Here is an 11,923-nt window from a genome sequence, read left to right as displayed (position 1 = left end):
ACTTTCCAACACACCCAGCCATTAGGCATACTAGCCTCTAAATCCTGGCAAGTAAATGCCCTTTACTTCAACAATGTGAGACACTAGATGAAGAGACACTGAATGAGAGGGCAGCCCAGGTTTTCAACTGCGCAGAACCTAAACGTGAGTTTTGGCGTTTCGTAGCCAGTGAAGCTGGCAAGGGGCAGGAAGCAGCTACAGCTCCATCTTGAAAGGTCTCGTGTAGGATTGTGAGGCATGGTTCCCCGATTTCTCTTCTGATTACGGCGCCCCCCGCCCACTTTCCCCACCAAAGCAGCCCCTCCCCTGTGGTCCCTCCCCCACAGCCCGCTTCTGCTGAGAAGCTGGTCCTTCCGTGTCACTGTGATGGCCTCAGCCATGGCCTCTGCCACTTTCATCCTGTCTGTTTTCTTCCAACAATCTACTGCACATCAATCAGTTCCTCTCTCTCAGAGAGAACATAAATGTAATCACACAGAGATCACCATAGCTGCTCTCCCACAATCTCACTAGCTACATCTGTACGTAGATACTGTCTTCTCTTCTGGTTTATGAAATAATTAAAATTTTTCTATTTGTATTTTTAAAATAATTCATATATTAGTAACATATAAAAGTGATGAGCTGTTTTATCAATTAATATCAATGTTACTCATAAACTATATATCTTACAGTGATTTGCTAAATTGATAAATACTTATTGCATGGAATAAAAAAGTGTGGCTCCTATCCAAAGCCAAATTGCTCCAGGCTTGTTCTACTACTCTGCTTATGATCCCCTCTCTGGTTTGCTTAGACTCTTCCTTTGATTTCGTATCCCCAAGTACACACTGTACTCGATCCTGACTCATGCAGAAGATCCCCATGCACATAGTATACTTGAGGTCCATTCTGACTGCAGGCAGCAGATCCCCACGCACATACTGTACTTGAGGTCCATCTGATTGCAGGCAGCAGACCCCATACAGTTCCTCTTGCAGTCCATCCTGACTGCAGGCATAATCTCCTTCCTTTTATCTATGACTAAGTTATTCTTGTGTCCTGCATCATTTACTTTGAAACCAGGAGATGCCTGAGGGCAGCTGAACATCATGGGGCATGGACCAAGGTGTCTGTACTCCAGTGTTTCAGGTGTCTATTGCATCTCTGTCTTGAATTAATTTCCTGGGATTAGGAAAAAGGTTCTAGACGGCTCTGCATATCCTCAGTAGTAAATCTGAATCATTGTGTTATTTTTCCCTCATGCTCTAGGTTGATGTTGATGCAAATTCATTGAATTCCAATGACACTTTTGTCCTAAAACTGCCACAAAACAATGGCTTCATCTGGAAAGGAAAAGGTGCTAGTCAGGAGGAGGAGAAAGGAGCAGAGTATGTGGCTGATGTTCTCAAGTGCAAAACTGCAAGGATTCAGGAAGGCCAAGAACCAGGTGTGTGCTGTGGGGCCAAGGTCATCACTTTCATTCAGTGTGCTTAATTGACTTCTTTCAATAATCTTTTTTTTCTCATCATTAGAGTTGTATAAGGATGCCTCCTTTAATTATAAAAGTGTTGATGGCATCTGGTATAATTAAGCTAGAATGAGATGATATTGCCATTAATGTAAAATCCTACAAAGCATGTTCTCCTGAATATGCATTGGCTAACTCACTGTGTGTTCCATAGAGGAGTTCTGGAACTCTCTTGGAGGGAGAGGAGACTACCAGACCTCACCATTGCTAGAAACACGGGCTGAAGACCACCCACCTCGACTTTATGGCTGCTCCAACAAAACCGGAAGATTCATTGTAAGTGTCTTAAATAGATCGAGCCTAATGTTAGGCATTCTGTGCTGGCCCCAAGAAATTCCAGATGTGTGACTGCTGTGAGTCCTAGGTTAGCTTCTCTGTAAACTTCGGGTGATAATCTTCACTCTGTACAGGATAGTTTAAGGCCCAATGATGTGAGAGATGCAGAAACATCTAGAAAATTCTAAAGTAATATATAAATCAAAATGCCCTTAAAAATAACTACTTCATACCTGTATCAGCATTTAGTTTCTCTTTGGGAACTGTGGGTGGCTGGTTCTGCTCAGTTAGTAATTAGATACTTTTGGGGAGGGCCATCATTTTTCAACTAAGTGAAAAATTTCCAGGTGGTTTCACAGAAGAATAGAAATTTTCTCCAGGTTGATTGGATGAAAAAAAGTCACAGAGAGCTTTATGGTCTCCTGAAAATTAACTGACATCAACAGGGATGTTTTGTTTTATACTCCTTTATAATTCAGGCAATGAAAAGTAAACTAAGAAGACTGGGAATGTCTATTGTGTGGCACCATTCTTAGGGGAATGAGAATCAACGACTACTCACCATAGATAGGGAACCAGTGACAGTCCAAAGTAAGGATACCACCAAAGTCCAACTTGGTAAACCACTGAGTTTTATTAGGTGTTACTCAAAGGAGCGGAAATTATTTAAAGTTAGCTACATCATCAAAAGTCAACTGCATGAACGATGGCTCATGGAAGCTGGAAACCTGGAGCACACTGTATGCCTGGCAGGCAGCTCAGTGGGTTGGAAAACGTCTCTTGCAAGCATCTTGGCTGGCCTAAGAGTGTCTCTCAGCAGTCCTTGCTACTTATATATGTTTTGGGAGGAAGGGGCCTAATGTATCTAATCAGTTTCCAGGACTTCCTGAAAATTTTCAGTTGTATACTTCCTTAGCTTATTAATGAAGGGTGGACTGTTTCACCTCCCTTTAGAACACCCTGAGTCATAATGAGCTTCCCTCCTAGATGGAGTGTTTCATCTGGGAGGAAACTGTGCACAACAGAGTCTTAGTAAGTTGTTTTAACACAAATGTGGTAGACTGGTATGTTTAAACAGTAAGCATGGCTTTCTCACATCCTGGAGCTTGGGAGGTCCAAACCAAGGCACCAGCATATCTGTTGTCTGGGAGAGCTCTCCTGGCATCATCACATGGCCAGTGAGCTGATTCTGTCTCTTCTTAGTACATTGTTCCTGTCTTCATGACCTCAGCTGAACCTAGTTACCTCACATCAGCCTCCACCTCCTGATACTGAACATAAACATGCAGTCCATAACCCTACATGGTTTTATATTGGGTTCTGAAATTTCATTCTGTGCTGTATCCGCTCACCTCCATTTAATCGGAAATATTTGACCATCTCTGACCTGCCAGACTTTTGTGTGAACTCAAAGGAGGGTTTCTTTTCATCCCAGTGAATACAAACTTAATTTTCACCACACATAATTTCCCAAGAGCTCACCAGATACATTACTAGAAATAGTGTGCTAAAGGAACTGTCCATTTATAAAACATACTTGGAGTTTACAAATGGTTTAACCTGAAAGTTTAAGATATAATAATGGCTAGTGATAAATATTCATTGGGAGCGCAGTTTACCACCTACTTTGTGGTGGAGCACCTGCAATGAGTGAGTAGAAAAGTACAGCATGGCCAGAATTATTGTTTGGCCGTTAACTCTGAGCCATGGGGTGGGGAACCCAGGATCCAAGTCCTGGGTTCAGGGACAAGCCAAGACAGGGTGATTTTCCACTAGGCTGCTACCCCACGGGGTCCTGGTCATCTGGCTTTTTGTAGTCTTTCTGCCCCTCTTCTGTGCTGTTCTCTGAGCCTTAAGTGTGGGAGTTGCATTATAGTCTGCCAGTTGTACTTGAGCACCCCACAGTCTCAGGAAGATGTAATTTACAAAAGTAGCTACTCTCGCTTCATTCTCAGTCAGATTTTATAACCATCTATTAGTCTCAACTAGTCTTGGATCTTCTTTTACCCCTTCTCCTCTTCCTCCTTCTTCCTGCTCATGCTCATATTAACCTTTATCAGAAATATTCATTTCTTCTGTATCTACTTGTTTTCTTATGTGATATTTGGAAACTTTCTTTATCCTTTCACAGTTTAAGGAAAAGGTTTATTACTGATATGTGCTTGATCTTACAACAACCATTGGGAAACAGATTTAAGTATACAGACTAGTACATGGCAGTAGAGCCCACTGTTTAAATCACAGCACTTAGAACCAATCTATGTATGTGATACCACCTACCTGATGGGTGACCTTAGGCAGTTTCTTTACTCCCTCTGTGCTCATGCTCTCATTCATTAAATGTCGAAAACCACAGCATTTAACTCATATGGTTGTTGTGTTAATGTCTGTGTAAAAAATTAATATACGGCCAAAAAGAGATATTTAAATTTTTGTTTTTTCTAAATTTTTTGTTAGCTTTTTTAAAAAAATTTATTTATTTATTATGTATACAGTGTTGTGTCTGCATGTAACCCTGCAGGCCAGAAGAGGGCGCCAGAACTCATTATAGATGGTTGTGAGCCACCATGTGGTTGCTGGGAATTGAATTCAGGACCTTTGGAAAAGCAGCCAGTGCTCTTAACCTCTGAGCCATCTCTCCAGTACCCTGTTTGCTTATCTTTTATTTTTCTCTCATATGTTACATCTGGACCTCCCCCTCTTCAGTCTCTCCACCTTCCCCTTAGATAAGAGCAAGCCTCCCAGGGACATCAACCAAACACAGCATACATAACATGCTACAATAAGACCAGGTACATACCATCACATCAAGGTTGGACAAATCAACCCAGTAAGAGGAAAAGGGTCTCACAAGAACACCAAACTAGGCAGAGGACTTAGGTCAGACCCCTAAAGGCTCCCTGATCTTTGCAAGCCTGGTTAGTTGATTCTTTGGGCCATGTTCTTGTGGTGTCTCTGTCCTCTCTGGTTCCTTTGCTTCTTCCTCATCTATTCCACAGAACTCCACAAGTTCTGCCTAATGTTTGGCTATGGAACTCTGCATCTGCTCCCATCCGTTGCTGGATGAAGTCTCTCTGGTCTGTTTGATAAACATTCTGTGAGGCTGTGGTCTCAGAACATTCTGCAGGTAGGACAGACAGTAGGTTGAAGGTTTTGTGGCTGGGTTGGTTTCCCAACCCTTCCATTTGAGGCCTTGCCTAGTTACAGAAGATGGCTGGATCAGGCTCCATGTCCATTACTAGGAGTCTTTGCTAGGGTTACTGTGATAGAATCCATGAAGTTTCCATTGCTGTAGGTTTCCACCTGAACCCAGAAATGTCCCCCAATTCCAGTCATTTCTCCCAATATTTTCTCCCTCCCTCCCCCAACACATGATCCCTCCTGTTCCCAACCCCTCTCTCCACCTGCAAAATCTATTCCATTTCCCCTTGCCAGGGAGATCCCTGAATCCCACCCTAAGCCCTCCTTGTTACTTTGACTTTCTAGGTCTGGAGATTATAGTATGATTATAATTTATGTAACAGCTAATATCCACTTATAAGTGAGTACATACCATGTTTGTCTTTCTGGGTCTGGGTTACCTCACTCAGGATGATTTGTTTCAAGTTCCATCTATTTGCCTGCAAATTTCATGATTTTGTTTTTAACAGTTGAGTAATATTCCATTGTGTAAATGGGCCACATTTTCTTTTATCCATTCTTCAGTTGAGGGACTTCTAGGCAGTTTCCATCCTCTGACTATTATGAATAAGGCTGCTATGAACAGAGTTGAGCAAGTGTCCTCATGGCAGAATGGGGCATCCTTTGGGTATATGGCCAGGAATGATATAGCTGGGTCTTGAGGAAGGTTTCCAATTTTCTGAGAAATCTCCATATTGATTTTCACAGTGGCTGTACCAGTTTGCACTCCCACCAGCAGTGGAGGAGTGTTCCCCTTTCTCCACATCCTTGCCAGATGAGCTGTCACTTGTGTTTTTGATTTTAGCCATTCTGATGGCTAAAGATGTTGAACATTTCTTTAAGTGTTTCACAGCCCTTTGAGATTCCTTTGTTGAGAATTCTGTGTTTAGATCTGAACCCAATTTTTTAATTGGATCATTTAGTTTGGTGATGTCCACTTTCTTGAGTTCTTTATATATTTTGGATATTTACCCTCTGTCAGATGTGGGGTTGGTAAATGCAGCAGGCCACAAGAGAATATATTAGAGATTCAGCTGTATATTAAAGCTATACCTAGGAAATTCAAGGCATTTTTCTAGAGGAAGCTATTTATCAAGGAATTTTTTGGTGTTTTTAATATATCAGCTGACTTCTGCTATGAAATTCTTGTGTGCCCTTATACTACTAGGCCATATGGCCATCAGTTAAGCTTCTCAGACCTGCTGCCACTAGGTAACACCCCTGCAGGGCCTAAGAGACCTGTGGGCTGTAGATGCATAGCTTTGTTTCTTATGCAAAAGAAGCTCAGACCTCCCTTCCCCAGACATGAAAAATGGTATTCCAGAGCAATTGATTCAGAACAAAGGAGATTTTTGCATATCCAGGTGGAGTGAAGGATGGGGCAGGATTCCTGGCCAGAGCAGAGTTGCAGGGCCAGGAGAGAAAGAACAAGGCAGTTTCTGTAGATGGTAGACAGATCTGTGAGGTCAGGGAGAAGAGAAGAAGGCAGAGTTTCTCAGGGCCAGGAGTAAGGAAGGAAAGATGGAGGACAAAGGAACAGAGGATGAAGATGAGGTAAAAAGCATAGGAGCTTACTAAAACTATAAGGAGAGGAAAAGTAGGTACAGAGAGGAGCTAAATGTGAGGATGGAGCTGAAGCTGTATAGATAGAATTTTGTCCTAGAGAAACAAAGTAGCAGATGAAAGAGTATGGTGTTCATAGATTCTTATCCCTCAGATAATCCCCCACTAGATGTAGTGCCTTCTCCAGGACCCTGGGAGGGATTTTCTCAGGGCAGGCCCTTGGGAAAATTCCAATTGGTGAAGATCTTTTTGAATTCTGTGGGCTGCCTTTTTGTCCAATTGACTGTATCCTTTGCCTTACAGAAGGTTTTCAGTTTCATGAGGTCCTATTTTTTAATTGTCATAATATGTGCACTATTGGTGTTCTGTTCAGAAAGTTGTCTTCTGTGAGAGTGTGTTCAAGGCTATTCCCCACTTTCTCTTCTGTCAGGTTCAGTGTATCTGGTTTTGTGTTGAGGTCTTTTATCCACTTGGACTTGAGTTTTATGCAAGGTGATATATATGGATCTATTTGGATTCTTCTACATGCTGACATCCAGTTATGCCATCACCATCTGTTGAAGATGCTTTTTTTCCCCATTGTATATTTCTGGCTCCTATATAAAAAATCAAGCCGGGCAGTGGTGTCTCACGCCTGTAATCCCAGCACTCAGGAGTCAGAGACAGGTGGATCTCTGTGAGTTCGAGGCCAGCCTGGACTACAGAGCTAGTCCAGGACAGGCTCCAAAGCTACAGAGAAACCCTGTCTCGAAAAAACTAATAATAATAATAATAATAATAATAATAATAATAATAATAATAAATCAAGTGTAGATTCATAGGTGTGTAGATTCATTCATTTCTGGGTCTTAGATTCCATTCCATTGATCAGCGTGTCCGTGTTTATGCCAATATTCTGTTTTTATTACTATAGCTCTGTAGTACATTTGGAAATCAGGAATGGTGAGACCTTTGGAAGTTCTATTATTGTACAGGATTGTTTTTAGCTAAGCTGGGTTTTTTCCATATGAGGTTGAGTATTGTTCAAGATGTGTAAAGAATTGTGTTGGAATTTTGATGGGTATTGCACTGAATCTGTAGATTGCTTTTGGTAAGATGGCCACTTTTACTATGTTCAACTGGCCAATTCATGGGCATGGGAGATCATTCCATCCTCTGCAACTTTTTTCTTCAAAGTCTTAAAGTTCTAGTTATACAGGTCTTTTACTTGCTTGGCTAGATATTTTATATTATTTGTGGCCATTGTGAAGGGTATTGTTCCCTTAATTTCTTTCTCAGCCTGTTTGTCATTTGTAGGAGGGCTACTGATTTTTTTCCCCTAGTTTATCTTATATCCAGTCACATTACTCAAGGTGTTTATCAGCTGTAGGAGTTTTCTGGTCAAAGTTTTGGGATCACTTATGTATACTATAATACCATCTGCAAATATACTTTGACTTCCTTTCCGATTTTTATCCACTTGATCTCCTTCAGTTTTCTTAATGCTCTAGATAAAAGTTCAAGCACTATATTGACTAGATATGGAGAGAGTGGACAGCCTTGTCTTGTCCCTGATTTCAGTGGAATTGCCTTAAGTTTCTCTCCATTTAATTTGATGTTTGCTACTGGCTTGCTGTATATTGCCTTTATTATGTTTCAGTATGTCCCTTATATTCCTGATCTCTCCAAGACTTTTATCATGAATGGGTGTTGGATTTTGTCAAAGATCTCTTTAGCATCTAAATAGATGATCATGTGGCTTTTTCCTTTCAGTTTATATGGTAGATTGCATTGATTGATTTTCATTTGTTGAACCATCCCTGCATCTCTAGGATGAAGCTTATTTGACCATGGTGGAAAATCTTTTTGATGTGTTCTTGGATTTAGTTTGCAAGTATTTTATTGAGTATTTCTGCATCAATGTTCATGAGGGAAATTGGTCTGTAATTCTCTTTTTTTTTAGTGTTTGTGTAGTTTGGATGTCAGGGTAACCATGACCTCATAAAATGAATTTGGGAATGTTCCTTCTGTTTTTATTTTGTGGAATAATTTGAGTAGTATTGATATTAGAACTTCATTGAAAGTCTTGTAGAATTCTGTGCTAAAAATGTCTGTCCTTGGGCCTTTTTTAATTGAGAGACTTTTAATGACTGCTTCTATTTCCTTAGGGGTCTATTTAAATTGTTTATCTGATCTTGACTTAACTTTGGTAAATAGCATCTATCAAGAAACTTTTCTATTTCTGTGGTGGTATTGTGTTCCTCAAAATATTGTGCACCCTAATAAACTTATCTGGTCTCAGAGAATAGAACAGCCTCTAGATACAGAGGGCAGAAAATGATGGCACTCATGCTTTCAATCCTAGCATTCCAGAGGCAGAATTCCCTCTGGATTTCTGTGAGTTCAAGGCCACACTGGAAAACAGCCAAGCATGGTGACTCACACCTTTAATCCCAGGGAGTGATGGCAGGAGGCAGAAAGGTATTATAAGGCATGAAAACCAGGAACTAGAGCTGGTTAAGCTTTTAGGCTTTGAGCAGCAGTTCAGCTGAGATCCATTTGGATGAGGACTCAAGAGGCTTCCAGTCTGAGGAAACAGGATCAGCTGGGGAACTGGTGAGGTGAGGTAGCTGTGGCTTGTTCTTCCTCTCTTATCTTCCAGCATTCACCCCCAATATCTGGCTCAGGTTTGATTTCATTAATAAGATTCTTTAAGATTCATGCTACACATTTCTTTTAGATTTCCAATTTTGTGGAGTATGATCTAATGATTCTTTGGATTTCCTCAGTGTCTGTTATGTCTCCCTTTTGGTTTCTGATTTTGTTAATTTGGATATTCTCTATGGTTTTTAGTTAGTTTAGATAAGGGTTTCTATCTTGGATATTTTCTCAAAGAACCAACTCTTTGTTTCTGTGTTATTGATTTAGGCCCTCAGTTGATTATTTCCTACCATCTACCCCTCTTGGATGTGTTTGCTTCTTCTTGTTAGAGAGTTTGTAGGTGTGCTATTAAGTTGCTAGGACAAGATCTCTCTAATTTCTTTATGAAGGCATTTCATAAAGTGCTATGAACTTCCTCTTAGTATTGCTTTCATTGTGTCCCATTAGTTTGGGTATTTTCATTTAATTCTAGGAAGTCTTTCTTATTTCTGCCTTAATCCAGTAGTCGTTCAGTAAGGAGTTGTTCAGATTTCATGACCTTGTAGGTTTTCTGTTGTTGATATCCATAGCTTTAACCTATGGTGATCTGATAGGATACAGGGAGTTATTTCAGTTTTCTTGTATCTGTTGAGACTTGCTTTGTGACTGAGTATGTGGTCAGTTTTGGAGAATGTTCCATGAGGTACTGAGAAGTTATATTGTTTTGTTATTAGGTGAAATGTTCTGCAGATGTCTGTTCGGTCCATTTGAGTCATAATGTCTAGTTCCATCATTTCTGTTTAAGTTCTGTCTGGATGACCTGTCCATTGGTGAGAGTGGGGTGTTGAATTCTCCTACTATAAGTGTACGAGGGTTGATGTGTGATTTAAGCTTTTGTAATGCTTCTTTTGCAAAAGTAGGTGGTCTTGCATTTGGGGTATATATGTTGAGAATTGACATGTCATCTTGGTGGATTTTTCCTTTGATGCATATGAAATGTCCTCCTCCATCTTTTGATTAATTTTGGTTTGAAGTTTGTTAGATATTAGAATAACTATACCAGCTTGCTTCTTAGGTCCATTTGCTTGGAAAATCCCTTTTAACCCTTTGCTCTGAAGTAATCTATCTTTGATATTAAGATGTGTTTCTTGTATGCAGCAGAAGAATGGATCAATTTTTGTATCCATTCTGTTAGCATGTGTCTTTTTATTTGGGAATTTAATCCATTAATATTGAGAGATTTAATGACCAATGATTGTTAATTCCTATTGTATTGTTGTTGATGAGTATGTGTGTTTCCCTTTGAGTTTTGCTGGTGTGAGATTATTATTGCCTATGTTTTTGTGGGTGTAGTGAACTTCCTTGAGTTTGAGTTTTTCTTCTAGAACCTTCTATAGGGCTAGATTTGTAGATAGTTTCAGTTTCACTTTGTCATGAAATATCTTGTTTACTCCATCTATGGCAATTGAAAGTTTTACTGTGTATCATAGTGTAGGCTGGAATCTGTGGTTGCTTAGAGTATGCAAGACATCTGTCCAGGCCCTTCTGGCTATTAGAGCTTCCATTGAGTAGTTGAGTGTAATTCTAGTAAGTCTGCCTTTATATGTTACTTGGCCTTTTCACCTTGAAGCTTTTAATATTTTTTCTTTGTTCTGTATGTTTAGTGTTGATTATTATGGGGCATGGGAGTTTATTCTCTGATACAATCTATTTGGTATTCTGTAAGCTTCTTGTACCTTTATAGGCATGTCCTTCTTTGGATTAGAAAATTTTTCTTCTATGATTTTTGTCAAATACATTTTCTGGGTTTTTGAGCTGGGATTCCTCTCCTTCTATTTCTATTATCTCTAGGTTTGGCCTTTTCACAGCATTCCAGGTTTCTTGGATGATTTGTGCTAGGAATTTTTCAGATTTAAGGTTTTCTTTGACCAATCAAACCATTTCTTCTATTAAATCTTCAACACCCAAGATTCTCTTTTCTATCTCTTGTATTCTATTGGTGATGCTTGTGTCTGTAGCTCCTGTTTGCTTACTCACATTTTCCATTTCCAGAATTCCCTCAGTTTATATTTTATTCAACTTTTAGGTCTTGAACAGTTTTTTTTAACCTGTTTGTTTTTTTCTTGGCATTCTTTAATAGATTTATTGATTTCCTCTTTTTTTTTTTTTTTGCCTTTTCCTTGATTTCTTTAAGGAATTTTTTTCTCATTTTCTCTTTAAGGACTTCTACCATCTTAATAAAGTTATTTTTAATATTAATTTGTTGTGTTTCAGGTGTCTTGGAATATTCAGGTCTTGCCATCATAGGATAGCTGGGCTCTAGTGGTGCTATATTGCCTGTTGTTGAGTGTATTCTTACACTGGCACCTAGGTGTCTGGGTTTGGGATGATTATAGGTCTAAATGCTGATTTCTCAGTTTGTATTTTTTGGATGGGTTTTTTATTACTTGGTTTCTATTTCTTCTTTGGTCTTCTGGTCTTTGGGTGGCCTGCATTGCCTCTGATCCAGAAGGGAGTCTCTGAGTTAGGGACTGACCTTCCAGTAACTAGCTTTGGTGCAGCAGGGGAGGGTATAAACAGAATTTTCTCCAGTCCTGCTTGGCCCCAAGGTCTGGACAAATCTGCCCCACCCATGGTCCCACAGCTGCTTATAAAATAATCACTCAGAGGCTTATATTAATTACAAACTGTATGGCCTATGGCTTCAGCTTCTTGTTAGCTAGACTTTTCATTTTATATTAGCCCATTTCTATAAATCTATATGTTGCCACATAG

The 11,923-nt window shown here is 39.8% G+C and overlaps 1 protein-coding gene across 2 annotated transcripts in view; it reads left to right on the top strand.

Annotated features, from left to right (window-relative positions):
• The window catches only part of Scin (scinderin), an 80,660-nt gene that overhangs the window by 63,265 nt on the left and 5,472 nt on the right, over positions 1-11,923 (top strand). Inside the window, exons 12-13 of one of the 2 annotated variants that reach the window (XM_036206232.1) lie at positions 1,252-1,429; positions 1,665-1,786. The exons of the other annotated variant lie outside the window; for it this stretch is intronic. Of the exons in view, the coding sequence (XP_036062125.1) occupies positions 1,252-1,429; positions 1,665-1,786 (300 nt within the window). The remainder of the gene's footprint in view (positions 1-1,251; positions 1,430-1,664; positions 1,787-11,923) is intronic. 2 annotated transcript variants of the gene reach the window in all.

The sequence above is a fragment of the Onychomys torridus genome, chromosome 14 (assembly GCF_903995425.1).
Source record: "Onychomys torridus chromosome 14, mOncTor1.1, whole genome shotgun sequence".
Taxonomy (NCBI): Eukaryota; Metazoa; Chordata; class Mammalia; order Rodentia; family Cricetidae; genus Onychomys; species Onychomys torridus.
The sequence above is the reverse complement of the archived record's forward strand: the minus strand, read 5'-3'. Positions and strand labels throughout refer to the sequence as shown.